Source organism: Schistocerca gregaria, chromosome 1, assembly GCF_023897955.1.
Source record: "Schistocerca gregaria isolate iqSchGreg1 chromosome 1, iqSchGreg1.2, whole genome shotgun sequence".
Classification (NCBI taxonomy): domain Eukaryota; kingdom Metazoa; phylum Arthropoda; class Insecta; order Orthoptera; family Acrididae; genus Schistocerca; species Schistocerca gregaria.
Genome location: NC_064920.1, coordinates 797,474,513 through 797,493,436, shown reverse-complemented (window position 1 = coordinate 797,493,436; position 18,924 = coordinate 797,474,513). Strand labels below are relative to the sequence as shown.

The 18,924-nt window shown below is 43.5% G+C and overlaps 1 protein-coding gene across 1 annotated transcript in view; it reads left to right on the top strand.

The window, feature by feature from the left end:
- Nucleotides 1-18,924, top strand: part of LOC126269980 (fibrillin-3-like) — a 737,299-nt gene that overhangs the window by 562,899 nt on the left and 155,476 nt on the right. Inside the window, exon 7 of the mRNA XM_049974034.1 lies at nt 7,130-7,446. Coding sequence (XP_049829991.1) covers nt 7,130-7,446 — 317 coding nt within the window. The remainder of the gene's footprint in view (nt 1-7,129; nt 7,447-18,924) is intronic.

The following is an 18,924-nucleotide window of genomic DNA, read 5'->3' as shown; positions in this document are numbered from 1 at the left end:
AACTACATTTACATGACTTCTCTGCAATTCACAGTTCTCTACGCTACCACTCTCTAACACCACATGGCAACATTGAACACGCCCACCTTTCCGTGCGAGCTCTAATTTTTATTTTGTTACACTGATCATTGGCATCAACAAAATATTTTCGCATTCAATGCAGTTATCCAGTGAAGATCGGAAGATGGTCTCTAACGGGCCAAATTACTCGTATCGCCTACAATACCATAGCTGTGTCTAAAATAAATAGTCAAGTTTCTCTAACTGACGGTGCTCTATCTTCCTATTACAATATGTCTGCGTTTGCAGTGATACTAGGAAGAAAAGTTAACATCTGGCCTATCGTCTACGCCAGTGTCATTAGAAACGGTTAAGAAACTTAAATTTTGGGGAGGAAGTCGGTCGTTGACCTATAGAAGTAAAAAATCTCGATATTACCCTGAAATTTACAGAAGCAATAAAACAACAGAACGTGATGGCAGGACGGGGAACTGATTTTCAGAACCAGGTAAGCGCTCTGAGGCCCCTCCCCCAAATTGTTTGTCTAGGCTTTGGTTTTTTTGGATTAAATCAGACATTTTTAATCTAAAAATCAAACTACTCATTTTAAAAAAAAACTTTTTTTCATGCTCGCAGTTGACATAAAATCGATTCTTTACAAAATTTTATTTCATTTCTAGCTTTTGTTAGTTGTGAACTCTTTCCTAATACAGGTGTATTCTAATGAGTGCGCGAACTCCGACTTTGTGCTCAGAGCTAATCCAAAAAGTCGCTCTTCTCCACTGCAATTCTCAAACAATTGCGTCTTAACTCTTGAAAAATCTCTAAATGGCACCTCTGCTTGAGCAACATTCACAGGTTAATATCCGAAGTACAGGAAACCCGTAAGGCTACCATTACGTTTAGAAATGGTCTATGTTGTTAAAATCATACTTATTAATAGCACTGGGAAGGCGCCGAGTGTGGAGTGTTTCAGAAACAAAAACATATGCGTGAATATTTTTCAACTGCAGATTTTCTTATTAACCTCTGTGCTGTAAGAAGATTCCATTTTTCTACGCAATCCAATCATCGAGACATATAATTCCATAAGAACCTGAGCGTGCCCATCATGTTGTCTATGGCAGCATTAAATTTTGTGAATAAATCCTGTTGCAACGGGAACGACGTTGTTTTAATAACTGCCACCCCAACTATCAACTAGTGATACTTTCCCCCTTTTCATTGACAATACAAAACCAGCTGCCCTTCTGCGAACTTCTATCTCCTCCGTTAGTTCTAAGTGATGCGGATCCCACACAGCGCAGCAGTACTCCAGAAGAGGACGGACAAGCGCAGTGTAGGCAGTCTCTTTAGTAGGCCTGTTCCATTTTCTAATCGTTTTGACAATAATACTCTTTAGTTCGCTTTCTCCACAACATTATTTATGTGATCAATCCAAATTAATTTACTGGTAACTTAATCCGTATGTATTTAGTTGAATTCACAGCCTTTGTGTTTTTATGATTTAACATGTAACCGAAATTCAGCGGATTACTTTTATCACTACGTTGATGACTTGACACTTTTAGTTATTTGAAGTCAGTTGCCACTTTTCCTACCATATAAATATCTTATCTAAATCTTTATGGTATTCTTTATGGTCATCTGATAACTTGATAAGACAGTAAATGACAGCGTCATCTGCAAACAATCTAAAAGGGGTGCTGAAATTATCTCCTACATCTTTTATAAGAATAGATTGGGTACAGCATAGGTCCGATAGCACTTCTTTTGGGACGCCAGGTATCACTTCTCTTATACTCGGTGACTGCATCATTTATTACGAACCGTGACCCTTTTGACACGAAATCACGAATCCAGTCGCACAACTGAGAAGGTAGTCCGTAATCAAGCAATGTGATTAGAAGTCGCTTGTTGAGGAAGTATCGAAAGCATCTTGAAATATAGAAATATGGAATCAATTTGAAATCCTCTGCCGATACCACTCATTACTCCGTTCCTCTGGAACGATAATTTCTGAAACCTTACGGACTATTTATCAATATGTCGTTTTCTTCGAGGTAATGCCTAAGGTTCGAAAACAGCACATTTTTCAAAATCCTACTGCAAATCAACGTTAGTTATATGGGTCTGCAATTCAGCGGATTCCTCCTATTTCCCTTCTGGAGTATTGGTGTGAACTGTGGAACTTTCAATTCTTTACGTACGGATCTTTCTAGGTTTGGAGTTGTTTTATCAGCGCACTCGAAAAGGAAACTAACTGATACACAAACTGCCGGTCCGAGTTGCCGAGCGGTTCTAGGCGCTACAGTATGGAACCGCTCGACCGCAACGGCCTCAGGTTCGAATCCTGCCTCAGGCGTGGCTGTGTGTGATGTCCTTAGGTTTAAATAGTTCTAAGTTCTAGGGGACTGATGACTTCAGCAGTTAAGTCCGATAGTGCTCAGAGCAATTTGAACCATTTGATATACAAACTGGACTACACGAATTTCCCTCATTAAGTGGTTTATGCTGCTTCGCTACACCGAGGATATGTATTTCTAAGGTACTCATATTGGCAGCTGTTCTTGATTCGAAGAAGGAGACAATGCAAGTGCTGCTATTGATGAAAACGTTATCACTTACCGCGTTCCAAGGAAATGTGTTGCTCTGGTTTACAGAAGCCAGAACAAAATACATTTTGAAATATAGTCTGCCTCTGCGCGTGGGCTCTTGTTCCCGTGGTGGCACATTGGAGTGTGGATGTATAGCGCGAGAGGTTTAACTGTCCTCCCCTTGTTTCCACTCATAATAACTAGACGGAATAAGTTGTCTGGTATAATGGTTTATTACATTAAACGTTAAAACTGCGGCTACTGGCTTAGCTGGAAGACATACACGCCCGTGCGCTACAGGGTCTCGCAGCTACCTGCTCGGCCGTTACAACGGCTAATCCTACCTGTGCGCACAAAGGACCTGGGAGGTCCACTTCCGCACGTAGGTTGCAAATTCTTCCAACAGGGAGCAGACTATACTGGACAGTCTGACCTGCCCAGTTTGAAGCTGCCACTAGATGGCAGTTGGAGTGAGTAGCACAGTCCAAACACTGCTTAAATGACGAATTCAAAATAATTTTTTTTCCAGCTAGTAACAAGTAAATACTTTACAAAGTTTCCAAATGAAACACACGTTTCATAAATACGGCAAAAGGCAGTATCAGGTAATAAAACTGTACTTTGTATTACCCATGTTTCTCGGTTATCATAACTGTCTCGGGTCCGCATTTACCTAGATAATAACATTAACAAAAGCACTAATAAGAGTTTTTAGTTAGCATTCATGGTAAATCAGCAGTAGATAATAATAACAGCTATAGTAACTCATATAAGGCATTTCAGAAATGTATATGATTAAATGATTTCATCATTAATCTTTTGTCGCATGTGAGATGTGACATATAACTCAGATGCATACAAACAATCCAAGAGGGATCAAATATTAAGAATACGTTGCATGGTCAAGGGAACAGTGAGAAATAGAAGGGTAGGGTAGCAAATGAAATGACGGAATGACAACGGAAATGGGCTTGGAGAGGACGACGACTAAAGCCCCGCAGACACGTGACATAACCAACTTGTGTGCACGCATCTGCTGTGTGTGTGTGTGTGTGTGTGTGTGTGTGTGTGTGTGTGAGAGAGAGAGAGAGAGAGAGAGAGAGAGAGAGAGAGAGAGAGAGAGAACGAACACCCTTCGTGTAGCTTGCCGGAAATTACCGAAGATGACCAGCGCTGCCTCTCCTAAAGACACAGCGGGGTACCTGCTGTCCAACGCCACCCAGGTGTGTCGCGTTCGCACACGCTTGCACATAGTCAGCGAATTTGCAGTTTGCTTACATGTGATACACTTTCCTTACTGGTACATGTTGCCGTCCTCCCTCTTTTCGGTCCATAATATCAACTGTAACGAGTACAAATGCGGTTGTTGTTCTTATTATAGAAGTTTATTCGCCAGATCGCATAAAAACCCACGGTGATGGCTAGTTTCAGAGAAACTAGATTCCCATATGCAGATCATTTGTGTGGAAAAAATTTACAGTGCCAATTCTTTCTATACAAATAATCTGAAGATGTTGCTGTAGTAGCTGTAGTTTCCAGTCCAGACACTCGTTTGATGCAGCTCTCAGTGATACCCTATCCTGTGGAAGATTCACATCTCCAAGATCTGAAGATCTGAAGATCGAATCCGTTTCGCTGAGACTTGTAATTAGTGAGCATTTTCATGTGAACTGAGTCAATAAACTTGTATGATGCGAAGAACAGCTGTGTTTACATTCCGAGATCGCCTCCAGTAGAGCTAATGGTGTCAGATAGTCGCCACTGCAATGATCCCACGCAGTTAACTTGATCCGTTTACTCACGGGAGCCTAGCGTGTAACTGGATTCAAGCTTCTTTTGTTCATTATAAACCAAAAGCAGTTGTTACGTTCCTGCATGTAAATCTTGTTTATTTGTTCTGTGCAAAATATACTTCAGTGTCCTGAAGACCCAAAAAAACTGAATATTTGCCTCATATCTTGTAGGGCCACCGAGAGCACACAGAAGTGCCACAACACGACATGGCATGGACTACACTAATTTCTGAAGTAGTGGTGAAGAGGACTGACACCGTTAATTACGCAGGGCTATCCATAAATCCGTATAAGTGCGAGGAGTTGGAGATCTCTTCTGCAGAGGACATCCCACATATGCTCAATAATACTCATGTCTGGGGAGTTTGGTGAGCAGTGGAAGTGTTTAAACTCAGAAGGGTGTTTTTAGACGTATCTAGACGTCTCCATCTGCACTCCAACTACACACGTCCCACACCAGTATTGAACCTCCACTAGCTTGAAGAGTCCTCTGCTAACATGTAGGGTCCACGGATTCATGAGGTTGTGTCGATACCCTAAACGTGCTTCCACTCGATACAATTTGATACTAGACTAGTCCGATCAGCCTACATGTTTCCAGTCATCAACAGTCCAATGTTAGTGCTGACGGGCCCAGGCGAGGCGTAAAGCTTTGTGACGTGCAGTCATCGAGGGTGCACGAGTGGGCCTTCGGCCCCGAAAGCCCATATCGATGATGTTTCATTGAATGGTTCCACACTGACTCTTATTGGCTGCCCAACATTGAAATTTGCAGCAGTTTGCGGAAGGCTACACTTCTATGACGCTGAACGATTCCCTTCAGTCGTCGTTGGTCCTGGTCTTGCAGGGTCTTTTTTCCGGCAGCAGCGATGTTGAAGATCTGATAGTTTACCAGGTTCCTGATTTTCACGGTACACTCAGGAAATGGTCGTGCGGGGAAATCCCCACTTCATCGCTCGTGCGGAAACTATAACAGCACGTTCAAATTCACTTAAATCTTGATAACCTGCCATTGTAGCAGCAATAACCGATCTAAAGACTACGCCAGACACATAGTGTCTTATATAGGCGTTGCCGACTGCAGCGCCGTATTCTGCTTGTTTACATATCTCTGTATTTGAATACGCATGGCTATACCAGTTTCTTTGGCGCTTCACTGTATTTCATCAAGTATGCGTGCCCTCAAATATACAGTTCAGTGCCTAAATCGATGAACTTCAATATATTTCAGTATTCTATAATCACTTTCATATATGTTATCCATAATCATAACTTGTGTGGTAATAGTTGATGAAAATGAGATGAACACCATACGCTTTCTCCAGAGGAAACATTGAAAATCAACAACTGAGAAGAAGTTTTATTTCTTTAAATGCGAACATTTTAGGTTAGGCTTTGCCGTGACTGTTGTTGACATTAAATGAAACAACAAGTTTACTTTTGCCAGTCACTGTTTATTTATCTCCACGACGCGTTTCAAAGGTTTAAACCTCCATCGTCAGGTGGATTTACATTTGTTAATACGACACTTGTGTTTGTGTTTTGTTACGATTTTCTGGAGGAAGTTCTGGCACTGTTTAGTGGAAAAACAAAACACTACTTCAAAACATGGTTTTGGGTTTCTTTTGGCAAAAAATTGAACGTGTATCTAACGGTAAACATAAAAATAACCAAAATAAAATACCTCCAGAGGTCACAGGATCCTTTCTCTGTCGTAACACATCACGTGTGTACTTCCATATTTTGTAAACAAATATGGCGTCGGAAGCTATTGGGTGCGGGGATCGTATAGCAGAAGACAAATCATTATCACTAAGTACAAAGAATATACGTCCTAACAACGTTATTATAGAATAAATTTTAAGGGATTTGTAAGTATTGTTTGAGGTGTTGAATACATTCGTTGGAATAAATACTTCAGGTTGTATATAAATCCAATTAATTTATTCCAACGAATATATTCAACACCTCAAACAACACCTTCAGGTGGTATGTAAATCCAATTAATTTATTCCAACGAATGTATTCAACACCTCAAAGAACACCTCCCAATCCTTTAAAAAATTATTTCCGTAACAACGTTGTTAGGACGTATATTCTTTGTACTTTGTGATGATGTTTTCTCTTCTACTATACGATCTATGCACCCAATAGTTTCCGACGCCATATTTGTTTACAAAATATGACACTATACATGTAATGTGTTACGAAAGGAACCAGTATTTTATTTTACTTATTTTTATGTTTACCGTTAGATACAGGTTTAATTTTTTGTCAGAAGAAACCCAAAACCATGTTCTGAAATAGTGTTTTGTTTCTCCACTAGGCAGTGCCTCAAGGTCCTCCAAAAATCGTAACACAATACACACAAAAATGTCTATTAACAAATGGAAATCCACCTGATGAGGGAGGTTTAAACCTTTGAAACGCGTCGTGGAAACAAATAGTGACTGGAAAGAGTAAACTTGTTGTTTCATTTAATTTTATTTCTGAATGTATTCTCGTTAATGCTGCTGCTTTTTGAGGAAGCTGTATGCAGCCCATGTTTCCTTAGCGAGGGGCAGAACCACACACTTTTTTCCTCAATCTCAACGATTACGCGCATGTGTGACAGCAAACGTGGAAACTAGCGGCCACGTTCTTTCACACCCAATACAAACGAACCACGCAGCCGCGGAATCGCTATGCTCGTGCAGCGCTGTTATGACGATACTGAGTAGGTGGCGGCGGCGGTTGCAGGGTGCGCAGTCCGGTGTCGCCGTTCAACCGATACCTGGTGGCGCTCTACCGCTGCGAGGAGGGCCACGCGCTGCGCCAGCCGCGCCACGACCGCCTCTTCTGTTCGCGCCAGCGCTGGCTCGGCGACCCGCCCGACTGCCAGCCCGTCGCTGCCGCCGCCGCCAGCGGACCTCAGTCACTGGCTCCCACCACCGCGCCGCCCGACGTCGACGCTGCGGCTGCCGTCGCCACCACCAGGGGCGCAGACGCCGCCGCCGCCACCACCACCACCACCACCACCACCACCACCACAGTCGCCGCCACCATCACCACAGCCGGTGAGAAAACTTCATGTTTCTTCATCTCCATTCATTCGAATATTTTGCGGTGAAATCATTTGATTTCACTCACAGCAGTTCCCTCACTGCTACATTCAAACCTTCTCGCTCCACAAGTAACACCGGAAGATCCAGAAAACTGTCCGTACAACATACTGTGGTACAGACCTGTACAGGCAGGAACTTATTCGGGAATTCAGTAAAGCCTACAAACTACAGACGCAGAAAATGGTGGATAACCCTCAAGATAAGCAAATGTAAAGGTGTGTACACACTATCGCAAACGAGCTATAGCCAGTTGATCCATGGATCTGGCCGAACATTGGTCACCAGCGCACTGGCGTTCGGCCTGTCATTCTCACCAATCCAGGAGGTTTGGACCAAGGGATTCTGCCATCGCAATCGCAGTAGCTTCTGGTAACATGAAGAGGTTGTATCAATTTTATTACTGTTAAAATGTAGCGTTTTAATAACAGTTTCACTATAACCACACCCTATACTTCTACATCTACATCTATATCCATACATCGCAAGCCACCTAACGGTGTGTGGCGGAGGGTACCTTGAGTACCTCTATCGGTTCTCCCTTCTATTCCAGTCTCGTATTGTTCGTGGAAAGAAAGAGTGTCGGTATGCCTCTGTGTGGGATCTAATCTCTCTGATTTTATCCTCATGGTCTCTTCGCGAGATATACGTAAGAGGGAGCAATATACTGCTTGACAGCATCTCTCTCATCTAGATTGTTCCACTGGAGTTTGTCTATCATCTCCGTAACGCTTTCGCGATTACTAAATGATCCTGTAACGAAGCGCGCTGCTCTCCGTTGGATCTTCTCTAGCCCTTCTATCAACCCTACTTGATACGGATTCCACACCGGTGAGCAGTATTCAAGCAGTGGGCGAACAAGTGTACTGTAACCTACTACCTTTGTTTTCGGACTACATTTCCTTAGGATTCTTCTACTAAATCTCAGTCTGGCATCTGCTTTACCGACGATTAATTCTATATGGTCATTCCATTTTAAATCATTCCTAATGCCTACCCCCAGATAATTTATGGAATTAACTGGTTCCAGTTTCTGACCTGCTTTAATGAAGCTAAATGATGAAGGATCTTTCTTTCTATGTATTCGCAGCACATTACATTTGTCTACATTGAAATTCAATTACCATTCCCTGCACCATGCGTCAATTCGTTGCAGATCCTCCTGCATTTCAGTACAATTTTCAATTTTTACAACTTCTCGATATACTATAGCATCATCTGCAAAAGCCTCAGTGAACTTCCGATGTTATCCGCAATGTCATTTATATATATTGGGAACAGCAACAGTCCTACGACACTCCCATGCTGCACATCTGAAATCACTCTTACTTCGGAAGACTTCTATCTAGTGAGAATGACATGATGCTTTCCGTTATCTAGAAACTCTTTAATCCAATCACACAATTGGTCTGATAGTCCATATGCTCTTACTTTGTTCGTTAAACGACTGTGGGGGACCGTATGGAACGCCTTGCGGAAGTCAAGAGTCATGACATCTACCTGTGAACCTGTGTCTATGGCCCCCTGAGTCTTGTGGACGAATAGCGCGAGCTGGGTTCCACACAGCAAAAATCAGACTGACTTAAAATGATGTTGCATTTACAATAAAATTAACCAGGGAAATATGCTACGTTAACATCTCTTAAGGTGAAGAAAGAGATCATAAACTTTAAAAAACGGTAGACCATCTCTTGACCATTATTAGTCATAGCAACTACAGTGCCATTTATAATTCTATCCTCAGAAAACATCACGTCAGATCACGTTAATGAATTCATTGCATTATTTTCACGCTTTCTGACTTAGTTATTCTTCAAGAAAGTGTAGTTCGAGAGCAACAATTTTTTTATCATGCAGGTATACCAACTGGTACTTTCTGTCGAGCTTGACAGTGTTAAATTTGCGGTTTAGAATAATGGCACACAATAATTGTTAAAGATGTATAAGAATTCTGTAATGAACCCCAGCTTCCAAGAGAAGTCTTGATCTACTAGGGATGTCCGTAAAATAAGGTTCCCAATTGTTTTTCACAGTGTAAAACATGTTTATTTCGTGAATGCGTACATTTTCGGAAAGTTCAGGCTTTAATTTATTATTCTACATAGTCGCCACTGAGGTCAATACATTTTTGCATGCCGTGTACGAGCTTTTGAACGTCCGAGTCAAAAAAAATCTGCCGCCAAGCAGAACCGCTCCTTCTCTGTCGCCGAAATGCGTTCCACCCAAGTGTTTCTTCGTGTCAGGGAAGAGGCAAGAGGTCGTCAGTTGTGTTGTGGATGGTAACATCCGGTTACGCATCCGTAATTATTCACAAAATCCGTGAAAAGTAATGTTTGTTTCACTGGCCTTTTGAGCATAATTTGTGTGTTAAGAGATGTACGACAGGATATGGGCGGCGAAAGAAGTTTGCGGGAAAGAGTTATCAGAGGAAGGAACAAATCTGTAGGATCAGTGTTATAATGTCTTTGATAAGCAGAGGAGATAGTAATAGTGAACGACAAAACATGAAGTATATAGTGTAGCTCTTGCAAAACATCATGTATTGAACCCACGCAGAGGGTAACAGAATTAAGAGATTAATGTCAAACCATACAATAAATATGTCGTGGGACCAGATTCAGCTTTCTGTGATATACACAGTATATTGGCAACTTTGCGCGTATTTTGAGAAACAAACTCTGCACCAACAGTCTTACTATTATCGATCTATAACAGTGAGATAATTGATAAACAACAATGCAAGAATGTTAGAACGTCGTAATACGATTTTAGCCTAAAAATGAAAAAAATATTGATCGCGGTGAATTTACGAAAATACCAAAATTGTTATACATAAGCACATCAACATATGTGTGTACAGTTCCAATATTATGACGTAGGGTATTTATTTCCTTTCATAATTCAAAATACACCTTTTCAAATAGAGTGTGGTTAATAGCATGACATCACGACTTGTCCATTAAGACGCTACAAACAAACCGAGAAACCAGTAACTGCTTTGGTTATATGGATATCAATGGAACCTTACACTCTTGACGTGTTGTAGCTCCATCAAGCGATCAGCCGCTGGCTTACAACTAGCCCGTCTCCTCCACATTCCTCCGCAACCGGTTGCGAGATGATGGAAGTAGCAGGTGTTACTACAACTGCAGACTTCACATTCCAAGTTTGAGTTCAATATTACAAACAGCAGGTGTCCTGAAGTAACGAATCTGCAGAGAAACCGGCTGTTTCCTAAAACTATCAAGGAGCCGGTTCTTTTTTTTTCCTTTTTGAGAGAGTTATTTGTCAATATCAGCAGTCTCTTTGAGGCGACCTTTACATTAGCTTCTGCTCGTCTTTCTACGAAAATATATGACTTTTATAAACAACTAGTTACATTCACGTACTCAGAATTGTATAAGAAAGTTTGCGACATGTTTTCCTGTAAGTTGTGGTCAGGTAATTCTGGACCAGAGGTGTCGAAACAGATGGAGGAACAAACAAATTTTTCCTTGTTATTATTCGGAATGAATAGCAGCTGGGCAATCTAATAAATATAAAAATATCCAGTGGCCTGAAATATCTGAGGGTAGGATTCCTGCAAGTTTTCCTGCCCTTGTGGCCAAGTGGTTCTAGGCGCTGCACTCTGGAGCCGCACGACCGCTACGGTCGCAGGTTCGAATCCTGCCTCGGGCATGGATGTGTGTGATGTCCTTATGTTAGTTAGGTTTAAGTAGTTCTACGTTCTAGGGGACTGATGACCTCAGATGTTAAGTGTCATAGTGCTCAGAGCCATTTGAACCTGTTTTTTGAACCAGCAAGTTTTTCAGGGAACTTGAAGTTGTTCACAACAATGTCACGTTCAAATTACGTACAGTTCCATAACATTCTCAAATTAAAATTTTCGAACTTAGTGATAACTATTTCAGCGCCTTGCAGCGAATACGTACTGAGTTTAATTGAACGTCGAAATTGGTACTTAAACATGAGTGAAGTAACAGATGGAGTAAGAAAGCTCAAATTGTTTCATGGCAAACGGCACACAGCAATATGGGGAAAATAGCACATCGCACCGGTGGACTTGGTACCTCACCACACAGTTCCTCATACCGAAACAACGTATTAACTTCCGTCAAACTTAATTTTACTGCAATATCTATCTTCCCGCAACTCTATATTATCGATCCTGACAACTAACCAAGATTCTTCCTAGTAACTACACTGTCCAACATAATTTGAGGGTCACATTTTATAAACCCCATAACATTACATCAAGACATAGACGTGGACGAAAGAGCTGAGGAACTGGTGGGCTCAGTACACAGAGCGGTGCGGGCCGCTGTACCAAGCCAGGAGGAAGGCCACGGCGGCCTCACCGTCACTATGGTCGGCAGAATTAGAGGAATTAGTCAGTCTTTCAGGAGGCTAAGGAGGAAATACCAGCGCAGTGTCGTCCGGCTGGAAAGGCAAAGATGGCAGTTGCAATATAGGGAGGCCAAGCAGAAATTTCAGAAGGAAATACGCGAAGTAAGAATGCGTAGCTGGGAGAGCTAAGTGTTGAACCAGCTGGCCTAGGACCCATGGGGTGTCCCCTACAAATTAGTGAGAAAAAAAAATCTGCTCTCCCCGGGAGCTATCAACAGTCAGGCAGGGGGACAGGATGACGGAATCTTCGCAGGAGACTGCAGAGGTCCTCCTCCGGTCCCTGCTGCCTGACGACAATGCGGATGGAGAAACCGAAGGTCAGCTGCAACTGCGAAATACGGACCTAGACGAATATAACAAAGATACGGCAGTCTACCCCTTTTCGGAAGAGGAGGTGGCTGCACATATAAGATCCTTAAAAAGAGGGAAAGCTCCAGGACCAGGCGGCATTGTGGCTGAGGTGGTGCAATTCCTGGAACCCCAGTTAATTGCGCCACTAACTCATCTCTTTAACGAGTGCCTAAGACAAAGAAAGATTCCCAAGAGGTGGAAAATCGCAAATGTGATAATAATAAAAAAAGGTACCAGAAAAAGGCCCGGCCGAAGTTAAATCATACAGGCCGGTTTGCGTATTGGACCTGTTCGGGAAGCTACTAGAAAAACTGTTGGCTGACAGATTGATGGCTCACCGGGTGCTGTGCGGCTTCAGGCCGGGGCGGTCGGCATCTGATGCTATCGCTCTGGCGGCTGAGGTCTGTGGCTCAACCCCGCATAAGTACGTAGTTGGCATCATCGTGGATATCAGTGGCGCCTTCGACAACCTGTGGTGGCCTTCGCTCTTTTCCTGTCTCAGGCAGAAAGAGTGTCCAGGGCAGCTTCATGAATGTCTGAGGAGTTATTGTAAGGATCGGGAGGTATGGCTATCATCCCCTACAGGGAGAATTGGGAAAGCAATCACCAAAGGGTGTCCCCAAGGCTCCGTTTTGCGACCCCTTTTCTGGGATATCCATATGGAACCGTTATTAGACAGCGTAGAGCAAAGTGAAGAAGTGCTAGAGGTGATAGCCTACGCAGATGGCGTCCTCCTGCTGGTCGGCGGTCGCAGCCGAGAAGACATCGAACCTAAGATCGAAACGGCCATACAGAAACTGCACCAATTGTGCCAAAAAACAAAAATGACTATATCTCCAAGTAAGTCTACATACCTGCTTCCAAAAGGTTAGCTATTCAGGAATTCTACTGTTAGAATTGATGGCTCACCAGTTCTTCGGCGACGGGAGACGCGATACTTGGGGTGAAATGAAATGAAATGTCGTGTGGCTAGGGCCTCCCGTCGGGTAGACCGTTCGCCTGGTGCAGGTCTTTCGATTTGAAGCCACTTTCGTGACCTGCGCGTCGATGGGGATGAAATGATGATGATTAGATCAACACAACACCCAGTACCTGAGAGGAGAAAATCTCCAACTCAGCCGGGAATCGAACCCGGGCCCTTAGTATTGACAGTCTGTCACGCTGACCACTAAGCTACCGCGGGCGGACACTTGGGGTCATAACTGAGGAGAGATGGAACTTCGGGAAACACATAGACACCGTAACTCAGAGAGCTCTCCAACTGCTAAACAACCTCATCTCCATTGGACATAAAAGATTTCATCTCCCTCCTCATCTCATAAAACTTTTGTCAATAGTATTCTAACCTCAGTAGTGGGTTACGGCTCGAGAGTCTGGGCGCACAGGCTCACGATGGTCGTGCCCGCCATGACAGTGAGAAGGGTCCAGAGAAGCATGATTTTGAGATCTGTGGGGGCCTACAGAACATCTCCGGGGGCAGCTCTGTTAGTCATAATTGGGCTCTGCCCGTTAGACTTCAAGATGCGGGAACAAGCGGCGTGGTACTGGGCCAAAAAGGGGAATATGGAGAAAATAATAGAGATCACAGGTGTGAGGGTGGAGGATAAGAGGGAAATACGAAACAGAGGGGAGGAACTTTGGCAGATGGCTTGGGACGAAGAAGAAACTGGGAGAAGGACCTTCCCGTTTTTACGAGACGTAAAAGAGCGTGGGGGTATGGAATATTCCGAACCTACACGAGGACTCATTCACTTCCTCACTGGTCATGGACCCTATCCGACATATTTATGTCAGTTTGGGAAAAGGGCAACCCCCGAGTGTGACTGTGGCGTGGCAGAGGAAACTCCCGACCATGTGGTTTTTAAGTGCCCTCGCTTCAATGATGTCGCGACAACACTCCGAGTCAGACTTCCGAACAACGATACATACCATCTACTGAAACAAGAAGACACTTTTCACACTTTGAATGCACTGGAAGATGGGGTATCACGGAAAGTGTTAGCAGAATACCTGAGGGACCAAGAATAAGCATCAACTCATAGATCAAACCGATTGATACTAGATCCCATTCCCATACCGCCGGTGCGTGGAATGGCCGATTTCGATCATAGTTGGGAACCGTCACGTACGGGAGTAGGTGGGGGGGGGGGGGGGGTATATGACGTAGGTTAAGTTAGTTTTTTGTAGGACTTAGATTTAGGATATTAATTTAGGAAACTGCAGCGAATACTAACTTTGGCCTGGCTATTCTAAATAGGTTTGTACTTTACTGGCACACCTGTGACGCTGCAGATAGTAGTCATGCTAGATTAGTTAATTAACAAGGAGGTTAAATCAAACTTCCCATTGTTGTAGAAAACTAACATAGTGTAGTAGTTTAAACTGTAGTTCACTAACATAACTGTAATAGTAAAAGCTGCATTGTAATCCAATTGATGTATCACTTTATGAGCCTCTAATCATCAGGTGGATTAACATGTATAATTAGTATTGTTATGGAAATAAAGATATAAAAAAAATTTAAACGCAAAAAAACCATAACTGTCTCCCAGTACGATGTAGAAGTTCGATTTTGGTTCAAAAGTGCCTACAACCATAGTCTGGAATGGTGCGAAATAGTCTATCACTGGTTGCCTCTGCGATTGTAGGCTCGGGCTCAGCGACGCTTCGAACAGCAAGGTGTCGACCCAAGCGGAAGGAAGGTCTGGGCTTAGGAGGTAGGCCCGTCACACCCCTACTTACACATTTTTTACACCTTTCTCTTTGCGCTTGTGCAATACAGGTCAGAACCACGACGTGCACCCTTGAAATTACGCAATTTTCTCCTGGGTGGCTGGGGAAAACATTTCAGACACATCACCGTTCGCCGGCCGCGGTTGCCGAGCGGTTCTAGGCGCTTCAGTCCGGAACCGCGCGACTGCTACGGTCGCAGGTTCGATTGCTGCTTCGGGCATGGATGTGTGTGATGTCCTTAGGTTACTTAGGTTTAAGTAGTTCTAAGTTCTAGGGGACTGATGACCTCCGATGTTAAGTCCCATAGAGCTCAGAGCCATTTGAACCATTTTGAACATCACCGTTCAGAATCGACATGTAACATCTGGGGTGGCGTAAATGGCGTCAGTGAAACCACTCCATCCTGTGGGGCGTTAATCCACATTCATTCAGCGTTCGGCAACTGTTTACTGAGCCATGAGCAATAGGAAGACGTTCTTGAGAACCTATGACAGTGAAGTCACCCTCCGGATGATTTGACTTTTATCTAGGGACATTGGGTCCTGGAATGTCATTGCACGTGATCGCACCCATTTTGAGTGTAGTGCGATCGTAATTGCTGCTCTTGTGTAAAAGGCAGAACCAGTAGGGACTGATTAAAGCCATTCAACAAAATATGAGCGTGTGATCCAAAGCAGAAAAAGATGTTTAGGATTTTTGAGATCTCTTGTCTCACACCCTCCTGCGGCGTAATCATTCAGTGTGAGACATTGACACATCCATGAATAAAATCTCAAAGGTTCCCTCTAAGGCCCCCAGTCCGGCAACGCTCTTAGCGCCACCCGCGCATTGTGCTGAGCACTTTTAAAATGCAGCTGTGCAGATACAGCACTTGACAGGTTCATAGGCACCTGCAATCAGCAGTGCGTTCGGCACATCTGTGATTCTGCACGTCCACAAGCAGGTGCTGGAGGAGAAGCGTAGCACCATTCAGGAAAAGGGGGTCATGGGTAGCCTGCCTGCAGATGCGAAGGAGTCCATCGCTGGTTGTCTCTGCACAGGTAAATTTTTAAAGTGCTCATTAAAGGTGTGCGGGTGGCACGTAGGCTACTGCCTTCCCCACCCCCCACTCCACATGATCAAGCCACAGGGCGTCGCCAAGCAGGGGGGCAGGCGAAGCATAAACGCCCCTTATTGTTTAGCATCTCATTCAGATTTCGTAGAGTCGTTTTGAAAGGTACCTAGTGGTTTCAGGCAGTACACCAGGGCAACCCGAACGAATGCGATCATGTTCAATGTGGTTGCAAGCACACAATGTCCTTAGACAAGGATTAAATGGTCCAGGGGTGTCAGTAGTGTCAAAGGATGTCAAGAACGTCGGACAGTTGTTCATGTCATTGCGAATTGTCGTTTACGATCGCGAAATGTATGTGAGAATCGACGCCCCAATGGAAGGCGTTGTTTCATCAGCGCTCTTTATGACACCCGTGAAGCCTTTTCGTATTGATTTTACGCAGTGGTGTGTGTGTGAAGTTTTTTTCTCGGCCACCCATAAGAAATCCGCGTGATTTCAATCCTGCGTGTTGCGATTTGATCTCCATCACAGAGACGCGAAGAGAAGGACTGAAACGTGGGTCAGAGGGTATTTGACGACCTTCCCCTCGTGTGACACTTCCGCGGTGGCGTTGGGCAGAATTGTGGTGTAATTTGGTGCCAATGTGACATCACTGACCACATTTACACTTCTCACCAACTTCTGAGCTCTGGCCGTTTTCCGCATGTGTTGACACCTTGCTGTTTGAAGCGTTGCCGAACCAGATGCAAACGTCGCAGGGCGCCACGTTTTTGCACAGTTAGAGAGGGAGGCTGTAGGCACCTTTGTATCTAATTTAAAATATGGGATACAATTACGGGGTTTCGAAAAAGAGGCCCCTTAAGTGTGTTGAGCAGTGTATATCGTTTCTTGCACATGTGGCAGGAACTTTTGTTTCACAAAGTACCCCGTCGAGGACTGTCGTGTGTTCTTGAGCGATACAATGAAGAGGTCTAGCTACGAAAACGTATTTTTACTGAGTTTCATGTCATTGCCATTCTGACAACGAGAGTGGAACCTATTATTATTTCCATTAGCTTACTGTCGGCAACGTTTGCAATATATACTCATCCAACACTATTGCGAGTGTGTCTGCAGCTACTGCTATCACTGCTCTTCCCATAGAGAGATGCAGTTCATCCACCATTATTGGAAGTGGAGACACACAGACAGAATCCAAAATTCCACAAAAGGAAGAAGGTACGCATCGCGAGATTGGGTGACATGGGCGAAGCGGTAGGTAACAGATTGTGGAGTGGAAAGATACAGGGACTACAAAATTAAGTATACTAGAACAAAAATTTATTGGCAAAAAAATTAAAAGAAATATACAGTTAAATATAAATCATGAAAGGCTTGAGAGTAAGATTATAATTAAACATAAAAACAACACTGGTCACAACACGTTTGAGTACCAAAATGAAGTTATCAAATAATTCAAATAGTAGATAATATTCTTCTCGGGTATGCAGCCGGATCATAACGTCTTCATGACACAATATTTCCGCTGTCCAACTGGCCGCCATCTTCAGGTGAGAGTGCTGGTGCACGATCTCGCTGGAACTGACTTCCCAGTGCAAGCGGCGGCCCCTATATAGGCCGCAGAAGACCCACAACGCGTGCGCGAGAAGGTGCCGTAACTGCCCTCTAGCCCAGTAGACATACTCCGCCGCCAGTGATGGAAACAGGCGAAATCGAGATATCGCTGTCAAAAATTAAAAAATAAAAACAAATAAAAATTTTATTCCGACGATAGAACCACAGACCGGTGTTTTTTAATGTCAGATAACACTGGGTCCCAAGTCTTGAAGTTGCTATAGTCATGAACACGCATATTTTGACCTCTGTTGACCGCTCCACCGTAGCTTTGTGCGGCTTTCTGACATGTTTCACTGAGAACGGGACCACAGACATTTATCAACAGGCGTACAAGTTCTCCGTCTGCTTCCCGGTACACCAGCATGGGGTCAACCACCCACTCACTGTCACTCATCTTAAAGCAGTTGGAGGCCGCGCCCCGTTACCGCTTTCACAGAGCTTGAACCGCCCTAAGCTGCCTACTGTCGCTTCCCATCGCCGCTCCCCCGGCGGCCACGGTCAATTCTGAGTACTTCCCATGGGACAAACTAGCCTCCAGTAAATTTACGCATTTCCACAAAGTTTTCTTGTCGTTTAAATTAATTTAAAACCATCACTCGACATTAATTATTTCAATATGTCCATACAATACCCTCTACAAGATGCATTGTGCCTTGTCAGTCATTTTTGTTCAGCCCTACTGTTCGCTCAAAGTGAGTTAGGTGATATTTAATGACTTCATGTAAGGGGCATAGTTCTTGCCATCTTACAATACTAAGAGTTGCTACAAAACTGTCAATCAACTTATGCCGTTGTTTGTTAACACAATATTCAAGGACATAAGTTGATAGTACTTAGCAAATAACAAACAGCTTAAGGGTTGATGATAAAGAGTCCTTCATGGCGAAGCCAAAAAAACAAAGTTTTAAATAGCTGCAGTACAAGTATGACATTGGAACAATCGAAATAAAATGTTCAAACGTACCTACGTTCTGTATTTTAATTTAAAAACTTGACTCTTACCAACTGTTCGTCTAAAGTTGTGAGCCATGTTTGTGATTATTACAGCGCCATCTATCACAAAGCGAAAAAAGTGGTCCAACTAAGACATTCATATTTCTTTACGTACTACACGAATATGTAATAAAAAATGGGGGTTCATATTTTAAAGAAACACAATTAATATTCGTTTGACCTATCTAGCGGGCCAACAATAGCGCCATCTGGTTTCCCCCTTCATGCTAGACGAGTTTCGTTCTTTGTTGTTTTTTCGTTTGATCCCTATTTCGTGA